The sequence below is a fragment of the Carcharodon carcharias genome, chromosome 3 (genome assembly GCF_017639515.1).
Source record: "Carcharodon carcharias isolate sCarCar2 chromosome 3, sCarCar2.pri, whole genome shotgun sequence".
In the NCBI taxonomy this organism is placed as follows: Eukaryota; Metazoa; Chordata; class Chondrichthyes; order Lamniformes; family Lamnidae; genus Carcharodon; species Carcharodon carcharias.
The window spans coordinates 1,093,030-1,115,262 of NC_054469.1; the positions used below are offsets into that span (position 1 = coordinate 1,093,030).

At 55.0% G+C, this 22,233-nt stretch overlaps 1 protein-coding gene across 8 annotated transcripts in view; it reads left to right on the top strand.

The window, feature by feature from the left end:
• LOC121275851 (plectin-like) overlaps positions 1 to 22,233 on the top strand; it is a 253,127-nt gene that overhangs the window by 172,245 nt on the left and 58,649 nt on the right. For all 8 annotated transcript variants that reach the window (XM_041183572.1, XM_041183574.1, XM_041183576.1 and 5 more), the window contains 7 exons: positions 8,210 to 8,305; positions 10,548 to 10,673; positions 15,203 to 15,355; positions 16,242 to 16,396; positions 17,968 to 18,094; positions 20,130 to 20,313; positions 21,516 to 21,673. In XM_041183572.1, coding sequence (XP_041039506.1) covers positions 8,210 to 8,305; positions 10,548 to 10,673; positions 15,203 to 15,355; positions 16,242 to 16,396; positions 17,968 to 18,094; positions 20,130 to 20,313; positions 21,516 to 21,673 — 999 coding nt within the window. The remainder of the gene's footprint in view (positions 1 to 8,209; positions 8,306 to 10,547; positions 10,674 to 15,202; positions 15,356 to 16,241; positions 16,397 to 17,967; positions 18,095 to 20,129; positions 20,314 to 21,515; positions 21,674 to 22,233) is intronic.

Here is a 22,233-nt window from a genome sequence, read left to right on the forward strand (position 1 = left end):
CTCTCTCTCTCTCTTCCTCACATCAACCTACCCTCTCCCATTACTCACTCTCTCTCTCTCTCTCCCTCACATCACCCTACCCTCTCCCATCACTCACTCTCTCTCTCTCTTTCTCCCTCATATCACCCTACCTTCTCCCATCACTCACTCTCTCTCTCTCCCTCACATCACCCTACCCTCTCCCCTCACTCTCTCGCTCTGTCTCCCTCACATCACCCCACCCTCCCATCACTCACTCTCTCTCTCGCATCACCCTACCCTCTCACATCACTCACTCTCTCTCTCTCTCACATCACCCTACCCTCTCCCATCACTCACTCTCTCTCTCTCTCCCTCACATCACCCCACCCTCCCATCACTCACTCTCTCTCTCTCTCACATCACCCTACCCTCTCCCATCACTCACTCTCTCTCTCTCTCTCCCTCACATCACCCTACCCTCTCCCATCACTCACTCTCTCTCTCCCTCACATCACCCTACCTTCTCCCATCACTCACTCTCTCTCTCTCTCTCTCTCTCACATCACCCTACCCTCTCACATCACTCACTCTCTCTCTCTCTTTCTCTCACATCACCCCACCCTCCCATCACTCACTCTCTCTCTCTCTCTCTCTCACATCACCCCACCCTCCCATCACTCACTCTCTCTCTCTCTCTCTCTCTCACATCACCCCACCCTCTCCCATCACTCACTCTCTCTCTCTCTCACATCACCCTACCCTCTCACATCACTCACTCTCTCCCTCTCTACCTCACATCACCCCACCCTCTCACATCACTCACTCTCTCTCTCTCTCTCTCTCACATCACCCTACCCTCTCCCATCACTCACTCTCTCTCTTTCTCCCTCACATCATCCCACCCTCCCATCACTCACTCTCTCCCTCTCTCTCACTCACATCACCCCACCCTCCCATCACTCACTCTCTCTCTCTCTCCCTCACATCACCCCACCCTCTCCCATCACTCACTCTCTCTCTCTCTCTCACATCACCCCACCCTCCCATCACTCACTCTCTCTCTCTCTCTCTCACATCACCCTACCCTCTCCCATCACTCACTCTCTCTCTTTCTCCCTCACATCATCCCACCCTCCCATCACTCACTCTCTCCCTCTCTCTCACTCACATCACCCCACCCTCCCATCACTCACTCTCTCTCTCTCTCTCTCACTTCACCCCACCCTCCCATCATTCACTCACTCTCTCTCTCTCTCACATCACCCTACCCACTCACATCACTCACTCTCTCTCTCTCTCTCTCTCTCACATCACCCTACCCACTCACATCACTCACTCTCTCTCTCTCTCTCCCTCACATCACCCCACCCTCCCATCACTCACTCTCTCCCTCTCTCTCCCTCACATCACCCTACCCTCTCCCATCACTCACTCTCTCCCTCACATCACCCTACCCTCTCCCATCACTCACTCTCTCTCTCACATCACCCTACCCTCTCCCATCACTCACTCTCTCTCTCTCTCTCCCTCACATCACCCTACCTTCTCCCATCACTCACTCTCTCTCTCACATCACCCCACCCTCTCCCATCACTCACTCTCTCTCTCTCTCTCCCTCACATCACCCTACCCTCTCCCATCACACTCTCTCTCTCTCTCTCCCTCACATCACCCTACCCGCTCACATCACTCACTCTCTCTCTCCCTCACATCACCCTACCCTCTCACATCACTCACTCTCTCTCTCCCTCACATCACCCTACCCTCTCACATCACTCACTCTCTCTCTCTCCCTCACATCACCCTACCCTCTCACATCACTCACTCTCTCTCTCCCTCACATCACCCCACCCTCCCATCACTCACTCTCTCTCTCTCTCTCTCCCCCTCACATCAACCTACCCTCTCCCATCACTCACTCTCTCTCTCCCTCACATCACCCTACCCTCTCCCATCACTCACTCTCTCTCTCTCTCTCCCTCACATCAACCTACCCCCTCCCATCACTCACTCTCTCTCTCTTTCTCCCTCACATCACCCTACCATCTCCCATCACTCACTCTCTGTCTCCCTCATATCACCCTACCTTCTCCCATCACTCACTCTCTCTCTCTCTCTCCCGCACATCACCCTACCCTCTCCCATCACTCACTCTCTCTCTCTCTCCCTCACATCACCCTACCTTCTCCCATCACTCACTCTCTCTCTCTCCCTCACATCACCCTACCCTCTCCCATCACTCACTCTCTCTCTCTCCCTCACATCACCCTACCTTCTCCCATCACTCACTCTCTGTCTCCCTCATATCACCCTACCTTCTCCCATCACTCACTCTCTGTCTCCCTCATATCACCCTACCCTCTCCCATCACTCACTCTTTCTCTCTCTCCCTCACATCACCCTACCTTCTCCCATCACTCACTCTCTGTCTCCCTCATATCACCCTACCTTCTCCCATCACTCACTCTCTGTCTCCCTCATATCACCCTACCTTCTCCCATCACTCACTCTCTGTCTCCCTCATATCACCCTACCTTCTCCCATCACTCACTCTCTCTCTCTCTCCCTCACATCACCCCACCCTCCCATCACTCACTCTCTCTCTCTCTCCCTCCCTCACATCACCCTACCCTCTCATCACTCACTCTCTGTCTCCCTCATATCACCCTACCTTCTCCCATCACTCACTCTCTCTCTCTCTCTCTCTCCCTCACATCACCCTACCTTCTCCCATCACTCACTCTCTCTCTCTCCCTCACATCACCCTACCCTCTCCCATCACTCACTCTCTCTCTCTCTCTCTCCCTCACATCACCCCACCCTCTCCCATCACTCACTCTCTCTCTCTCTCTCCCTCACATCACCCTACCCTCTCCCATCACTCACTCTCTCTCTCTCCCTCCCTCACATCACCCTACCCTCTCCCATCACTCACTCTTTCTCTCTCTCTCACTCACATCACCCCACTCTCCCATCACTCACACTCTCTCTCTCTCCCTCACATCACCCCACCCTCTCGCATCACTCACTCTTTCTCTCTCACTCACATCACCCCACCCTCTCGCATCACTCACTCTTTCTCTCTCTCTCACTCACATCACCCCACCCTCCCATCACTCACTCACTCTCTCCCTCTCCCTCACATCACCCCAGCCTCCCATCACTCACTCTCTCTCTCTCTCTCCCTCACATCACCCCACCCTCTGCCATCACTCACTCACTCTCTCTCTCTCTCTCACATCACCCTACCCTCTCACATCACTCACTCTCTCTCTCTCTCTCTCTCCATGTCTACCTCTCATTCTCTGTCTCTGTCTGTCTGTCTGTCTCTCATCACCCCACTCCCCAATCAATCTTTCTGTCTCTCTCTTTATCTACCCTTCTCTCTCTATTTGTCTCTTATGTGTGAGTCACTATCAGTCTCTCCCTCTCTGTCTCTCTCATCCCTCTCTTTTGCTCTATCACTCTCTCTGTGCCCCTGTCCCCCCTCTCTCTTTCTATGATCACCCAACCACCCCATCATTCTCTATGTCCATCTCTCTCTCCACCTGTCTGTCTGTCTCTGTCTCTCTCTCTCTCCCTCTCTATTATCTCTCTCTCACTCTTTCATCTCTATCTCACTATCACTGTGGGGGAGGTGGTGACATTGTGGTATTGTCACTGGGCTGGTAATCCAAAGACCCAGGGTAATGCTCTGGGGAACCGGTTTCGAATCCCACCATGGCAGATGGTGGCATTTGAATTCAATAAAAAATCTGGAATAAAAAGTCTAATCATGACCATGAAACCATTGTCGATTGTTGTAAAAACCCATCTGGGTCACTAATGTCCTTTAGGGAAGGAAATCTCTCATTCTCACCTGGTCTGGCCTACTTGTGACTCCAGACCCACAGCAATGTGGTTGGCTCTTAAATGCCCTCTGAACAAGGGCAATAAATGCCAACCCAGCCAATAACACCCACATCCCATGATTAAAAAAATATTCTTTCTTCCTCTCTGCCTCACTCCGTCTGCCTCTTTCTCACTCATCACTGCTGTCTCCCCATATTGCTACAGAATACCTCCTCTTCTTCGATTCCTGTCTCAATACTGTTTCAATCTTCTCATTTTTTAAGCCAGACGATGGCAGCTTCTGTGGAGAGAGAAACAGTCCAATTTGAGTTCTGAGTCCAATTTGACTCATCTTTGAAGAAACATTAAACTCTGCTCCCTCCACAGAAGCTGCCAGAGTACGTCCAGCATTTTCTGTTCTTATTTCAAATTTTCAGCATCCACAGTATTTTGCTTTTATTTTAATGAATAATCATTCACTCTTTGCACTCTCAAAACATGTCACTCTCACCCATTTCACACCCTCTCTCCTGTCTCACACCCTCACTCTCTCCTGTCTCACACCCTCACTCTCTCCTGTCTCACACCCTCACTCTCTCCTGTCTCACACCCTCACTCTCTCCTGTCTCACACCCTCACTCTCTCCTGTCTCACACCCTCACTCTCTCCTGTCTCACACCCTCACTCTCTCCTGTCTCACACCCTCACTCTCTCCTGTCTCACACCCTCACTCTCTCCTGTCTCACACCCTCACTCTCTCCTGTCTCACACCCTCACTCTCTCCTGTCTCACACCCTCACTCTCTCCTGTCTCACACCCTCACTCTCTCCTGTCTCACACCCTCACTCTCTCCTGTCTCACACTCTCACTCTCTCCTGTCTCACACCCTCACTCTCTCCTGTCTCACACCCTCACTCTCTCCTGTCTCACACCCTCACTCTCTCCTGTCTCACACCCTCACTCTCTCCTGTCTCACACCCTCACTCTCTCCTGTCTCACACCCTCACTCTCTCCGGTCTCACACTCTCACTCTCTCCTGTCTCACACTCTCACTCTCTCCTGTCTCACACTCTCACTCTCTCCTGTCTCACACCCTCACTCTCTCCTGTCTCACACCCTCACTCTCTCCTGTCTCACACCCTCACTCTCTCCTGTCTCACACCCTCACTCTCTCCTGTCTCACACCCTCACTCTCTCCTGTCTCACACCCTCTCTCCCGTTTCACACCCTCTCTCCTGTCTCACACCCTCACTCTCTCCTGTTTCACTCCCTTCTGTCACCCACCCTCACTCTCTCCTGTCGCACACCCTCACTCTCTCCTGTCGCACACCCTCACTCTCCTGTCGCACACCCTCACTCTCCTGTCGCACACCCTCACTCTCTCCTGTCTCACACCCTCACTCTCTCCTGTCTCACACCCTCACTCTCTCCTGTCTCACACCCTCACTCTCTCCTGTCTCACACCCTCACTCTCTCCTGTCTCACACCCTCACTCTCTCCTGTCTCACACCCTCACTCTCTCCTGTCTCACACCCTCACTCTCTCCTGTCTCACACTCTCACTCTCTCCTGTCTCACACCCTCACTCTCTCCTGTCTCACACCCTCACTCTCTCCTGTCTCACACCCTCACTCTCTCCTGTCTCACACCCTCACTCTCTCCTGTCTCACACTCTCACTCTCTCCTGTCTCACACCCTCACTCTCTCCTGTCTCACACCCTCACTCTCTCCTGTCTCACACCCTCACTCTCTCCTGTCTCACACCCTCACTCTCTCCTGTCTCACACCCTCACTCTCTCCTGTCTCACACCCTCACTCTCTCCTGTCTCACACCCTCACTCTCTCCTGTCTCACACCCTGACTCTCTCCTGTCTCACACTCTCACTCTCTCCTGTCTCACACCCTCACTCTCTCCTGTCTCACACCCTCACTCTCTCCTGTCTCACACCCTCACTCTCTCCTGTCTCACACCCTCACTCTCTCCTGTCTCACACCCTCACTCTCTCCCGTCTCACACCCTCTCTCCTGTCTCACACCCTCACTCTCTCCTGTTTCACTCCCTTCTGTCACCCACCCTCACTCTCTCCTGTCGCACACCCTCACTCTCTCCTGTCGCACACCCTCACTCTCCTGTCGCACACCCTCACTCTCCTGTCGCACACCCTCACTCTCCTGTCGCACACCCTCACTCTCCTGTCGCACACCCTCACTCTCTCCTGTCTCACACCCTCACTCTCTCCTGTCTCACACCCTCACTCTCTCCTGTCTCACACCCTCACTCTCTCCTGTCTCACACCCTCACTCTCTCCTGTCTCACACCCTCACTCTCTCCTGTCTCACACCCTCACTCTCTCCTGTCTCACACCCTCACTCTCTCCTGTCTCACACCCTCACTCTCTCCTGTCTCACACCCTCACTCTCTCCTGTCTCACACCCTCACTCTCTCCTGTCTCACACCCTCACTCTCTCCTGTCTCACACCCTCACTCTCTCCTGTCTCACACCCTCACTCTCTCCTGTCTCACACCCTCACTCTCTCCCGTTTCACACCCTCTCTCCTGTCTCACACCCTCACTCTCTCCTGTCTCACACCCTCACTCTCTCCTGTCTCACACCCTCACTCTCTCCTGTCTCACACCCTCACTCTCTCCTGTCTCACACCCTGACTCTCTCCTGTCTCACACCCTCACTCTCTCCTGTCTCACACCCTCACTCTCTCCTGTCTCACACCCTCACTCTCTCCTGTCTCACACCCTCACTCTCTCCTGTCTCACACCCTCACTCTCTCCTGTCTCACACCCTCGCTCTGCCTGTCTCACACCCTCACTCTCTCCTGTCTCACACCCTCACTCTCTCCTGTCTCACACCCTGACTCTCTCCTGTCTCACACTCTCACTCTCTCCTGTCTCACACCCTCACTCTCTCCCGTTTCACACCCTCTCTCCTGTCTCACACCCTCACTCTCTCCTGTCTCACACCCTCTCTCCTGTCTCACACCCTGACTCTCTCCCGTTTCACACCCTCTCTCCTGTCTCACACCCTCACTCTCTCCTGTCTCACACCCTCACTCTCTCCTGTCTCACACCCTCACTCTCTCCTGTCTCACACCCTCACTCTCTCCTGTCTCACACCCTCACTCTCTCCTGTCTCACACCCTCACTCTCTCCTGTCTCACACCCTCTCTCCTGTCTCACACCCTCACTCTCTCCTGTCTCACACCCTGACTCTCTCCTGTCTCACACCCTCACTCTCTCCTGTCTCACACCCTCACTCTCTCCTGTCTCACACCCTGACTCTCTCCTGTCTCACACCCTCACTCTCTCCTGTCTCACACCCTCACTCTCTCCTGTCTCACACCCTCACTCTCTCCTGTCTCACACCCTCACTCTCTCCTGTCTCACACCCTCACTCTCTCCTGTCTCACACCCTCGCTCTGCCTGTCTCACACCCTCACTCTCTCCTGTCTCACACCCTCACTCTCTCCTGTCTCACACCCTGACTCTCTCCTGTCTCACACTCTCACTCTCTCCTGTCTCACACCCTCACTCTCTCCTGTCTCACACCCTCACTCTCTCCTGTCTCACACCCTCACTCTCTCCTGTCTCACACCCTCACTCTCTCCTGTCTCACACCCTCACTCTCTCCTGTCTCACACCCTCACTCTCTCCTGTCTCACACTCTCACTCTCTCCTGTCTCACACTCTCACTCTCTCCTGTCTCACACTCTCACTCTCTCCTGTCTCACACCCTCACTCTCTCCTGTCTCACACCCTCACTCTCTCCTGTCTCACACTCTCACTCTCTCCTGTCTCACACTCTCACTCTCTCCTGTCTCACACTCTCACTCTCTCCTGTCTCACACCCTGACTCTCTCCTGTCTCACACCCTCACTCTCTCCTGTCTCACACCCTCACTCTCTCCCGTTTCACACCCTCTCTCCTGTCTCACACCCTCACTCTCTCCTGTCTCACACCCTCACTCTCTCCTGTCTCACACCCTCACTCTCTCCTGTCTCACACCCTCACTCTCTCCTGTCTCACACCCTCTCTCCTGTCTCACACCCTGACTCTCTCCCGTTTCACACCCTCTCTCCTGTCTCACACCCTCACTCTCTCCTGTCTCACACCCTCACTCTCTCCTGTCTCACACCCTCACTCTCTCCTGTCTCACACCCTCACTCTCTCCTGTCTCACACCCTCACTCTCTCCTGTCTCACACCCTCACTCTCTCCTGTCTCACACCCTCACTCTCTCCTGTCTCACACCCTCACTCTCTCCTGTCTCACACCCTCACTCTCTCCTGTCTCACACCCTCACTCTCTCCTGTCTCACACCCTCGCTCTGCCTGTCTCACACCCTCGCTCTGCCTGTCTCACACCCTCACCCTGCCTGTTTCACACTCCTTTTTTTACTTTCACAGGCCTTCATGGCTGCTCTCCAGACCCAGTGGAGTTGGATTCTGCAGTTGTGCTGTTGCATTGAAGCTCATCTTAAGGAGAATACTGCCTATTTCCAGGTACAGTGAGTGCACTCAACATGGCAGGGAGCAGGGGTACATAAGGCATCATTTCTAGATCAGCGTGCGGATGCACACCTGACCCAATCGCACGTGAAATCGTGTGAGATGACATTGGGCGGGGCGGGAGGGGTTGAGGTTATGGTGGGGGTGGGAGGGGTCGGGGAGGGTGGGGGTGGGAGGGGTCGGGGAGGGTGGGGGTGGGAGGGGTCGGGGAGGGTGGGGGTGGGAGGGGTCAGGGACGTGAGCAACAGCTACTTGTGGAAGAGTAGATTAATTAAGGAAGAGCCAGCCTGGATTTCTAAAGGGGAAATTGTGTTTAACCAACTTGCTGGAGTTTTTTGAAGAGGTAACAGAAAAGGTCGATGAGGGTAATGCTGTTGATGTGGTGTACATGGACTTTCAAAAGGCATTTGATACAGTGCCACACAACAGACTTGTGAGAAAGTTTATTGCTCATGAAATAAAAGGGACAGTAGCAACGTGGATACAAAATTGGCTGAAGAATAGGAAGCAGAGAGTAATGGTCAATGGATATTTTTCAGGCTGGAGGGAGGTTTGTAGTGGAGTTCCCCAGGGATCAGTATTGGGACCCTTGCTGTTCCTGATATTTATTAATGATCTAGATCTTGGTGTGCAGGGGACAATTTCAAAGTTTGCGGATGATACGAAGCTTGGGACAGAATTTTACGTTGATCAGGCGAGCGTCCCAACTTCTTTAACACTCACGTGATATCTCGCTCGGTGGGTGCACATGGCGGTCAGAAGCGCTGCCGCTGACAATGAAGTGGGTAATGAAGCCCATTAAGGAGGCAGTTGAAAGGATTTTTTGTTCCTGTCACTTCTACGCTGGGTAGACAGGCCAATCGGCCAGGCAGCCTTTACATTTTTGCTCAAACCTCAATCCAGGCCGGGTGAAATCTGTGGGGTAATAAAATAAAAAGAGGTATGTGGGATTGTTTTTTTATGAGGAATGTTTTCAGGTGCTTGATTGTGCTGCATGGACATATTTTGCAGCATTTTTGTTGTTTATTGTGTGGAGGTCTACAACTCCCTGGGTTAGCTGTCTGCCCTCAGCGAGCTGACTGGGAGCACTCAGCAGCACCCAGGGTGATGTTGGCACCCACCCTCCTCCCGCTCCCATTGGCAGTGCTGAGCCTTTCTTGGGGCTGGCCTTTATTTGGAGGATTGCGTCCAATTCCTGCACCGCTCTTTAGGAAGGATGTGAAGGTGTTGTAGAGACTGCAGAAAAGGTTCACAAGAATGGCTCCAGAGATGAGGAACTTCAGTTGTGAAGATAAATTGGAGAAGTTGGGACTGTTTTCCTTGGGGAGGAGAAGGCTGAGAGGAGATTTGGTAGAGGTTTTCAAAATCATGGGGGATCTGGACAGAGTAGAGAGGGAGAAACTGTTCCCATTGGCGGAAGGATCGAGAACGAGAGGGCACAGGATAAATGTAATTCGAAAAAGAAACAATCTCGACATTGAGGAAAAGCTTTTTCACACAGCGAGTGGTTAGGATCTGGAATGCACTGCCTGAGAGTGTGGGGGAGACAGGGACAATCGAGTGGTTAGGATCAGGAATGCACTGTCTGAGAGTGTGGTGGAGACAGGGTCAATCGAGTGGTTAGGATCTGGAATGCACTGTCTGAGAGTGTGGGGGAGATAGGGACAGTCGAGTGGTTAGGATCTGGAATGCACTGTCTGAGAGTGTGGGGGAGATAGGGACAATCGAGTGGTTAGGATCTGGAATGCACTGTCTGAGAGTGTGGTGGAGACAGGGTCAATCGAGTGGTTAGGATCTGGAATGCACTGTCTGAGAGTGTGGGGGAGATAGGGACAGTCGAGTGGTTAGGATCTGGAATGCACTGTCTGAGAGTGTGGGGGAGATAGGGACAGTCGAGTGGTTAGGATCTGGAATGCACTGTCTGAGAGTGTGGTGGAGACAGCGTCAATCGAGTGGTTAGGCTCTGGAATGCACTGTCTGAGAGTGTGATGGAGACAGGATCAATCGAGTGGTTAGGATCTGGAATGCACTGTCTGAGAGTGTGGTGGAGACAGGGACAATCGAGTGGTTAGGATCTGGAATGCACTGTCTGAGGGTGTGGGGGAGACAGGGTCAATTGAGTGGTTAGGATCTGGAATGCACTGTCTGAGTGAGGGGTGGGGATAGGATCAGGAGGGATTGGGATTTATGATTGGCTGCGTTTCTGCATTAACACTCCTGATCTCTCTCTCTCCAGTATTTCTCGGATGTGAAAGATGCTGAGAATTTCCTCAAAAAGTTGCAGGACTCGATGAGGAAGAAATATTCCTGTGATCGCTCGATCACTGTGACCCGCCTGGAAGACTTACTACAGGATTCTATAGTAGGTGGCAGCTGACCATCTCACACCCTCCCCACACAACAACAAAACCCCGACCCGGGACATCCCCAACACCCCCCCCAAACCCCCAACACCCCCCCCAAATCCCCAACATCCCCGCAAATCCCCAACAACCCCCAACACCCCCCCAAACCCCAACAGCCCCCCAAACCCCAACGTGCCTCCAAACCCCCAACAGCCCTGCAAATCCCCAACACCGCCCCAAACCCCAACACCCACCCAAAACCCCAACAGCCCTCCAAACCCCCAACAGCCCTCCAAACCCCCGACAGCCCTCCAAACCCCCGACAGCCCTCCAAACCCCCGACAGCCCTCCAAACCCCCGACAGCCCTCCAAACCCCCGACAGCCCTCCAAACCCCCGACAGCCCTCCAAACCCCCGACAGCCCTCCAAACCCCCGACAGCCCTCCAAACCCCCGACAGCCCTCCAAACCCCCAACACACCCCAAACCCCAACACACCCCAAACCCCAACACACCCCAAACCTCAACACACCCCAAACCTCAACACACCCCAAACCCCAACACACCCCAAACCCCAACACACCCCAAACCCCAACACACCCCAAACCCCAACACACCCCAAACCCCAACACCCCCCCCAAATCCCCAACACACCCCAAACCCCAACACACCCCAAACCCCAACACACCCCAAACCCCAACACCCCCCCCAAATCCCCAACACACCCCAAACCCCAACACACCCCAAACCCCAACACCCCCCCCAAATCCCCAACACCCCCCCCAAACCCCAACACCCCCCCCAAATACCCAACACCCCCCCAAACCCGCAACACCCTCCAAACCCCCCGACACTCCCCAAACCCCCAACACCCCCCCAACATCCCCCCAAACCCACAACACTCCCCCAAACCCCCAACCCCCCCCCAAATCCCAACAGCCCCCCCAAATCCCCAACACCGCCCCAAACCCCAACACCCACCCAAACCCCCAACACCCCTCCAAACCCCCAACACCCCTCCAAACCCCCAACACCCCTCCAAACCCCCAACAGCACCCCAAACCCCAACACACCCCAAACCCCAACACACCCCAAACCCCAACACACCCCAAACCCACAACACCCCCCCAAGCCCACAACACCCCCCCAAACCCCCCATGACTCCCCAAACCCCCAACACCCCCCCAACATACCCCCAAACCCACAACACCCCCCCAAATCCCCGACACCCCCCCAAATCCCCAACACCCCCCCAAATCCCCAACACCCCCCCAAATCCCCAACACCCCCCCAAATCCCCAACACCCCCCCAAATCCCCAACACCCCCCCAAATCCCCAACACCCTCCCAAATCCCCAACACCGCCCCAAACCTCAACACCCCCCCAATCCCCAACAGCCCCCCCAAAGCCGCAACACCTCCCCAACAACCCCCAAACTGCAACAGCCCCCAAATCCCCAACACCCCCCCAAACTCCAACACCCCCCCCAAACCCCTGACATCCCCCAAAACCACAACACCCCCCCAAACCCCCGACACCCCCCCCAAATCCCCAACATGCCCTCTAAACACGCAACACCCCCCCTAAATCCCAACACACCCCATATCCCCAACACCCCCCCAAACCCCTGACAACCCCCAAACCCCCAACTCCCCCCCAAACCCCTGACGCCGCCCCAAATCCCCAACACCTTCCCCAAACCCCCGACACCCCCCCAAACCCCTGACAACCCCCAAACCCCCGGCACCCCGCCAAACCCCGACAACCCCCCCAAACCACCGACACCCCCCAAAATGCCCAACAACCCCCTAAACCCCCGACAACCCCCCCAAACCCCCAACACACCACCCAAATCCCCAACACCCCCCCAACACCCACCCAAACCCCCCCCAAATCCCCAACACCCCCCCCCAAATCCCCAACACCCCCCCCAAATCCCCAACACCCCCCCAAACCCGCAACACCCCCCCAACACCCCCCCAAATCCCCAACACCCCCCCAAATCCCCAACACCCCCCCAAATCCCCAACACCCCCCAAATCCCAACACCTCCCCCAAACCCCCAACACCTCCCCCAAACCCCCAACACCTCCCCCAAACCCCCAATACCTCCCCCAAACCCCCAACACCTCCCCCAAACCCCCAACCCCTCCCCCAAACCCCCAACACCTCCCCAAACCCCCAACACTCCCCAACATCTCCCCAAACCCCCAACATCCAGCCAAATCCCCAACACCCCCCAAATCCCCAACAGCCCCCAAATCCCCAACACCTCCCCCAACACCCCCCAAACCGCAACATCCAGCCAAACCCCCAACACCCCCCCAAATCTCCAACACCCCCCCAAATCTCCAACACCCCCCCAAATCCCCAACGCCCCCCCAAATCCCCAATGCCCCCCAAACCCCCAACACCCTCCCAAATCCCCGACACCCCCCCAAATCCCCAACACCCCCCAAATCCCCAACACCCCCCAAATCCCCAACACCCCCCCCAAACCCCCAACACCTCCCCCAAACCCCCAACACCTCCCAAACCCCCAACACCTCCCCCCCAAACCCCCAACACCTCACCCCCAAACCCCCAACACCTCCCCCCCAAACCCCCAACACCTCCCCCCAAACCCCCAATCCCCCCCAAATCCCCAACACCCCCCTAAATCCACTACATTCCCCAACCCCTACGCCTCCAAATCCCCTACAACCCTCAAATCCCCAACACCCCCCCCAAACCCCCAACACCTCCCCCCAAACCCCCAACACCTCCCAAACCCCCAACACCTCCCCCCCAAACCCCCAACACCTCCCCCCCAAACCCCCAACACCTCCCCCCCAAACCCCCAACACCTCCCCCCAAACCCCCAATCCCCCCCAAATCCCCAACACCCCCCTAAATCCACTACATCCCCCAACCCCTACGCCCCCAAATCCCCTACAACCCTCAAATCCCCAACACTCCCCCCAAATCCCCAACACCCCTCCAAACCCCCAACGCCTCCCCAAATCCCCAACACCCCCCCAAACCCCCAACATCCCCCCCAACCCCCCAACATCCAGCCAAACCCCAACAAACCCCCAACATCCCCCCAAACCCCCAACATCCCCCCAAATCCCCAACAACCCCCCCAAATCCCCAACACCTCCCCCAATACCCCCCAAACCCCCCAACATTCCCCCAAATCCCCAACAACCCCCCAAATCCCCAACACCTCCCCCAATACCCCCCCAAACCCCCCAACATCCCCCCAAATCCCCAACATCCAGCCAAACCCCCAACATCCCCCCAAACCCCCAACATCCCCCCAAATCCCCAACAACCCCCCCAAATCCCCAACACCTCCCCCAATACCCCCCCAAACCCCCCAACATTCCCCCAAATCCCCAACATCCAGCCAAACCCCCAACACCCCCCAAATCCCCGCCCCCCCCAAATCTCCAACACCCCCCCAAATCCCCAACAAGCCCCCAAATCCCCAACACCCACCAAATCCCCAATGCCCCACCAAACCCTCGACACCCCCCCAAACCCCCCACACACCCCCAAATCCCCAACAAACCCCCAACACCCCCCCAAATCCCCAACACCCTCCTAAATTCCCAACACACCTCTAAATCTCCAACACCCCCCCCCCAAACCCCCAACACCCTCCCAAACCCCCAACACCCTCCCAAACCCCCAACACCCCCCCCAAACCCCCAATACCCCCCCAAACCCCCAACACCCTCCCCAAACCCCCAACACCTCCCCCCAAATCCCCAACACCCCCCTAAATCCACTACATCCCCCAACCCCTACACCCCCCAATGCCCCCAAATCCCCTACAACCCTCAAATCTCCAACACTCCCCCCAAATCCCCAACACCCCCCCAAACCCCCAACGCCTCCCCAAATCCCCTACAGTCCCCCAAATCCCCAACACCTCCCAAATCCCCTACACCCCCCTCATATCCCCGACACCCCCCAAATCTCCTCCACTCCCCCCAAATCTCCTCCACCCCTCCCAAATCGCTGATAATACCCCAGAACCCACCTTATAGCCATACGGTCTCTGACACCTGATCCCAGCCTTTGCCCCTCCGATCCCAGCCTTTGCCCCTCTGACCCCAGCCTTTGCTCCTCTGACCCCAGCCTTTGCCCCTCTGACCCCAGCCTTTGCCCCTCTGACCTCAGCCTTTGCTCCTCCAATCCCAGCCTTTGCCGCTCTGATTCCAGCCTTTACCCTCCGCCAACGCCAACCTATGCTCCCCTGGCTCTCTGACCCCTGACCCCAGCCTATACACCCCTGGGTGTCCGACCCCTGACCCCATCCTATACCCCTGCCTCTCCAACCCCTGACCCAAGCCTATGCTCTCCTGCCTCTCCAACACCTGACCCCATCCTATATCCCTGCCCCTCCAACCCCTGACTCAAGCCTATAATCCCCTGGCTCTCTGACCCCATCCTATATTCCCCTGGCTCTCCATTCCCTGACCCCAGCCTATACTGCCCTGGATCTCTGACCTTTGACCCACCACAGTAATTACCTGTGTTTCTCTCCTATTTTCAGGAGGAAAAGGAGCAGCTTTCTGATTATAAATCCCACCTCAGTGGCCTCAGCAAGAGAGCCAAGACTATTGTACAGCTGAAAGCTCGCAATCCAGCCCACCCCCTGAAGGCAAACCTGACGGTGGAGGCTGTGTGTGACTACAAACAGATGGAGGTAACAGAGAGGGAGAGGAAAGCAGAGAGAAATATAGATGGAGCAATTGTGAGAGAGAGATGGGGAGAGAAACAGATAGAGATAGAGCATGGGGAGAAGGAGTGAGAGAGGGAGAGAGAGTCAGAACGAGGTGAGATGGAGTGAAAGAGAGACAGAGTGAGATGTTGAGAGAGTGGGAGAGAGTGGGAGAGTGTGGGAGAGAGAGTGTGGGAGAGAGAGTGTGGGAGAGAGAGTGTGGGAGAGAGAGTGTGGGAGAGAGAGTGTGAGAGAGAGAGTGTGAGAGAGAGAGTGTGAGAGAGAGAGTGTGAGAGAGAGAGTGGGAGAGAGAGAGAGTGGGAGAGAGAGAGTGGGAGAGAGAGAGAGTGGGAGAGAGAGAGAGTGGGAGAGAGAGAGAGTGGGAGAGAGAGAGAGTGGGAGAGAGAGAGAGTGGGAGAGAGAGAGAGTGGGAGAGAGAGAGAGTGGGAGAGAGAGAGTGTGAGAGAGACAGAGAGTGTGAGAGAGAGAGAGTGTGAGAGAGAGAGAGTGTGAGAGAGAGAGAGTGTGAGAGAGAGAGAGTGTGAGAGAGAGAGAGTGTGAGAGAGAGAGAGTGTGAGAGAGAGAGAGTGTGAGAGAGAGAGAGTGTGAGAGAGAGAGAGTGTGAGAGAGAGAGAGTGTGAGAGAGAGAGAGTGTGAGAGAGAGAGAGTGTGAGAGAGTGTGAGAGAGTGTGAGAGAGAGAGTGTGAGAGAGAGAGTGTGAGAGAGAGAGTGTGAGAGAGAGAGTGTGAGAGAGAGAGTGTGAGATACTGAGAGTGTGAGATACTGAGAGTGAGATATTGAGAGAATGACTGTCTGTCAGTCCCAATGCCAACAGATGATGCTGAGGTGGTTTGTATTTGGAATCCCTCAGATCACAGTGAACAAGGGTGATGAATACATCCTGCTGAATAACAGCCAACCCAAAAAGTGGAAGGTGGTGAGTCCGTCGGGCAATGAAGCTCTTGTCCCTTCGATCTGCTTCACTGTCCCTCCCTCAAACAAAGAAGCTCTGGATGCAGTGAGCAGGTAATTATTACTCCGTTACTCTGCTCAGGAATGAACCAGCACTGCTGGGGGTTGGACAGGGTGAGAGAGCTCCATCCGCTGGCCAGAATGTCCTGTGCTGCTTCTGAGGTTCCAACCGGCCCCAAGATGGGCAGGGTCAGAGGGCCAGAAGCTCTCCCCTGGGAATGCTGGTCACTCCTGGACTGTCACTGCCGGAGCAGCACAGACACTGCCCGGGGAGCGAGGTAAATGGGCCTGGGCTCACTGGGGCCACTCAGCCCAGGGTGGGGGCATTTCCAAGAGGATGGTCCTTGTCACCAGGGTAAGTTCATGGGCTAGGGAGCTGCAGAATGTCCCATCAGACGCCCACCCCACCCCTTCACTATCGCCCAGCAGATTCCCTGGGACCACAAAAAGATCACGGCTTCAGGGTCACACTCAGTCACACACAGCCTGTCACACTCACACACACTCAGGGTCACACGCACTCGGTCGCACTCACACTTAGGGTCACACACACTCAGGGTCACACACACTCAGGGTCACACACTCAGTCATGCTCAAACTCAGGATCACGCACTCGGTCACACTCATACTCAGGGTCTCACATTCAGGATCACTCACACTCACGGTCACCAACACTAAGGGTCACTCACACTCAGGATCACACTCACACGGTCAAACTCACATTCAGGGTCACACACTCAGTCGCACACTCGGTTACACACACTGGGTTACACTCACACTCAGGGTCACACACACTCAGTCACATTCAGGGTCGCACACACACTCAGGGTCACGCACTCGGTCATACACTCAGAGACATGCTCGGTCACACACTCAAGGTCATACACACACAGTCATGCTCACTCTCAGGATCACTTGCACTCAGGGTCGCATACACTCATGTTCACACACTCGGGGTCACACACTCGGTCACTCACGCTCAGGGCTACACTCACACTCAGGGTTACACACTTGGTCACCCACACTCAGGGTCCTTCACACTCGGGGTCACACTCAGGGCCACATTCACACATGGGGTCACACACACTCAGGGTCACATTCACACTTGGGGTCACACTCAGGGTCACACTAACACTCGGGGTCATGCTCATACTCATGATCACACACTCGGGGTCAGAGTCACACTAAAACTCGGGGTCACATACAGGGTCACATTCACACTTGAGGGTCACATTTGCTCTCAGTGTCGCATTCACACTCGGTCACACTCAGGGTCACAGCCAGGGACACGCACACGGGATCAAATTTGTGGTCACACACACCCAAGGTCAATTTAAGGGCCACATACAAATGGAAGTACACTCAGGGTCGCACTCACGCTCAGGGTCACACTCGAGGTCACACACACGTGGGGTCAAAAGTAGAGCCAAACCTGGGGTTACACACTTGGTGTTACACACCCGGGGTCATACTCTGGGTCACACAATTGAGGTCAAAGTCACTTGGGTCACGGTCAGTCGGGGTCACACTCACACCTGGGGTCAGACACAATAAGGGCCACACACACACACTTTTGTTCACTTTTTCTCTGGTATTGCTATGTACTGAGTCCCTCTCTCGCTCAGGCTGGATAACACTCACCAAACAATAGTGAACCTCTGGCACAAGCTGCACATTGATATGAAGAGTCTCCTTCCCTGGTTATACCTCAATCGGGACATGCAACTCATCCGCTCCTGGAATCTGCTCACGGTGAGTCACATCAAACTGGCTCTGACTGCTAGACAGCTCACCCTTCACCCCCTCACCCTTCACCCCTCACCCTTCACCCCCTCACCCTTCACCCCCTCACCCTTCACCCCCTCACCCCTCACCCTTCACCCCCTCACCCTTCACTCCTCACCCTTCACCCCTTCACCCCCTCACCCTTCACCCCCTCACCCTTCACCCGCCCACCCTTCACCCCCTCACGCCCTCACCCTTCACCTCCTCACCCTTCACCCTTCATCCCCTCACCACCTCACCACCTCTCTCCTTCACCTCCTCACCACTTCACCCCTCACTATCTCACCCCCTCACTACCTCACCATCTCACCCCCTCACACCTCATCCCTCAGCCCCTCAACCCTCACCACCTCACCCGCTCACCTCTCACCACCTCCCCCTCATCCCTTCACCACCTCTCACCATCTTACATCCTCACCCTCTCACTCCCTCAATCCCCACACCACGCCCTCACCCCTTTGCCCCCTCACTCTCTAACCCTTCCCTCTAACCCTGCTCATTCATTCCTTCCTCTCTCACTACTGTATTCTCGCTCCCTCACTACCTGCTCTCTGAACCCCCTCGCTCTCTGATCCCCTCACTCCCTGATCCCCTCACTCTCTGATCCCCTCACTCTCTGATTTCCCCCCGCTCTCTCATCCCCTCACTCCCTGATCCCCTCACTCCTTGATTCCCTCACTCTCTGATTTCCCCCCGCTCTCTCATCCCCTCACTCCCTGATTTCCCCTCACTCCTTGATTCCCTCACTCCTTGATTCCCTCACTCCCTGATTTCCCCTCACTCCCTGATTTCCCCTCACTCCCTGATTTCCCCTCACTATCTGATGCCCTTGCTCTCTGATGCCCTTGCTCTCTGATGCCCTCGCTCTCCGATGCCCTCGCTCTCCGATGCCCTCGCTCTCCGATGCCCTCGCTCTCCGATGCCCTCGCTCTCCGATCCCCTCGCTCTCCGATCCCCTCGCTCTCCGATCCCCTCGCTCTCTGATTCCCTCGCTCTCTGATTCCCTCACTCCCTGATTTCCCCTCGCTCTCTGATTCCCTCACTCCCTGATTTCCCCTCGCTCTCTGATCCCCTCGCTCTCTGATCCCCTCGCTCCCTGATTTCCCCTCGCTCTCTGATTCCCTCACTCCCTGATTTCCCCTCGCTCTCTGATTCCCTCACTCCCTGATTTCCCCTCTCTCTCTGATTCCCTCGCTCCCTGATTTCCCCTCGCTCTCTGATTCCCTCACTCCCTGATTTCCCCTCGCTCTCTGATTCCCTTGCTCCCTGATTTCCCCTCGCTCTCTGATTCCCTCACTCCCTGATTTCCCCTCGCTCTCTGATCCCCTCGCTCTCTGATTCCCTCGCTCTCTGATCCCCTCGCTCCCTGATTTCCCCTCGCTCCCTGATTTCCCCTCGCTCCCTGATTTCCCCTCGCTCCCTGATTTCCCCTCGCTCCCTGATTTCCCCTCGCTCCCTGATTTCCCCTCGCTCCCTGATTTCCCCTTGCTCCCTGATTTCCCCTTGCTCCCTGATTTCCCCTCGCTCCCTGATTTCCCCTCGCTCCCTGATTTCCCCTCGCTCCCTGATTTCCCCTCGCTCCCTGATTTCCCCTCGCTCCCTGATTTCCCCTCAGTCTCTGATCCCCTCGCTCCCTGATTTCCCCTCGCTCCCTGATTTCCCCTCGCTCCCTGATTTCCCCTCGCTCCCTGATTTCCCCTCGCTCCCTGATTTCCCCTCGCTCCCTGATTTCCCCTCGCTCCCTGATTTCCCCTCGCTCCCTGATTTCCCCTCGCTCCCTGATTTCCCCTCGCTCCCTGATTTCCCCTCGCTCCCTGATTTCCCCTCGCTCCCTGATTTCCCCTCGCTCCCTGATTTCCCCTCGCTCTCTGATCCCCTCGCTCTCTGATCCCTTCGCTCTCTGATCCCCTCGCTCCCTGATCCCCTCGCTCTTTCCCCCTCCCTACGTGCCCTTCCCCCCATTTTCCTCTGTCTTGCTCTAACTTTGGATGATATTTTGCAGTTTCGGAGTTTGAATTCCGAGGATTATAAACATATCCTTCCAAACCTGGAACTTCACTATCAGGATTTCTTACGGGAAAGTCAGGATTCGCACATGTTTGGACCCGATGACCGGATTCAGATTGAGAGGGAATACAAACTTACCGTTCAACACTACGAGAAACTGCAGCGGAGCCTAGAGAGAGGTAAACACCAACATAACAGGAGCAGGAGTAGACCACTCGGCCCATCGAGCCTGCTCCATCATTCAATACTGTCATGGCTGACCTTGGGCTTCAACTCCATTGTTTCACCCACTCCCCATATCCCTTAATTCTCTCTATCCCAGCCTTAAATGTCTCCAACAATGGAACATCCACAGGCCTCTGGGGTAGAAAATTCCAAAAGATTCACAACCCTGTGAGTGAAGTAATTTCTCCTCATCTCAGTCTGAGGTGATTAGTTTCTCAATCCTGAGTTTGGCTGAGATGCCTTTACCTGTCTCCTGCCCATGGATCAGTGTTTCTAGCTGGATACAGGAACAGAAAACCAACTCCTGGAGCCTATCCTGCCGTTTAATGGGATCATGTCTGATCTGTGTCTGAGCCTCATTGTCCACCTTCGTTCCATAATCTTTAATAGCTGCAGAAATCAATCGATGGCTCAGATTGTGGTACAAGTGTCTCAAAAAGGGTTGGAGATTGAGATGTAGATGTTTCAGGTAGCATCATACTTTAACCCGTTCTTTCTTTCTCTCACTGTCACTGCCCCTCCCCCCAACCTCTTTCTCTGTCTCTTTATCTCCTTTCTCTCTGCCCCTCTCTCTTGTTGTCTCTCTGTCCCCTTCTCCCCTGCTGTCTCTCACTCTCTGTCTGTCTGTCTTTATTCACCTCCCTCTCACTGTCCCTTCCCCTACCTGTCTCTTTATCTCCTTTTCTCTCTGTCCTCTCTCTCTCTTTATCTCTCTATCTCCCCCCCATCTCTCTCTGTCTCCGTCTCCTTTTCTGTCTTGTTCTGTATCTCTCTCCTCTGTTTCCCTCTCTCCCTCTTTCTCTGTTGCTTTGTCACTCTCTATCTCTCTCTCTCTCTTTGTCTGTCACTCTATCTCTCTCTCTCTGCTTCTTTGTCTGTCACTCTCTCTTCCTCTCTCTCTCCATATCATTCTCTCTCGTCTCTGTTTCCCTTTCTACCTCTGTCCCACTCTCTCTCTCTCTCTCTGTCTCCCCCGCTCTCTCTCACTCCCTCCCTCTCTCTCTCTCTCCCCCTCTCTCTCTCTCCCCGCTCCCTCTCTCTCTCACTCCCTCCCTCTCTCTCTCACTCCCTCCCTCTCTCTCTCACTCCCTCCCTCCCTCTCTCTCTCTCCCCCTCCCTCTCTCCCTCGCCCCCCCCCCCCCCTCCCCTATTGTAGGTGAACAGGATGAGCTGAGCTGTAAAAAGTATGTGACGCAGCTGAAGGACATTCGACTGCAGCTCGAGGGCTGTGAGAAGAGAACGATCCACAAGATCCGACAACCACTCGACAAAAACCCCCTGGTCGAGTGTAAGCAGCGCATCAGTGAGCAGCAGGTAAAGCCCAGTCATTGGTACGACAATGTGCAGGACCTGGGGCAGTAACTGATGTGGGTCCGAACCCTGACATTCAAGGACAAAAATCTCAGAAAGGGGGAAAGGTAGGGCAAGCAAAGCAGAGCGCCCTGAATGCTGAAAGCAGAGCGCCCTGAATGCTGAAAGAGACAGAGATTAAGATGAAGAAGAAAAGTGTGTATGTGACAGATATCAGGAGGATGATCCAACAGAGAACCAGGCTGAAGACAAGGCTCGGAGGTGAAGTGAAAAAGAAACCAAGTGGGAGTATGAGAAGGGCCCGGCAGGTGAACAAAAGGGAATCCAGAACTTGTCAATAGGCATATAAATAGAAAAAGGGTGGAAAAAGGAGGAGAGAAGCTAGTTAGGGACCAAGAAGGGGATTTACACATGGAGGCAGTGGGCACAGGGACATAGGAAACAGGAGCAGGAGAAGGCCATTCAGCCCATCAAGCCTGCTCCGCCATTCCAACATATTGTAGTTGATATATCTACCTCTTACTGCATTTTTCCCACTATCTCCACATTCCTTGATATTATTA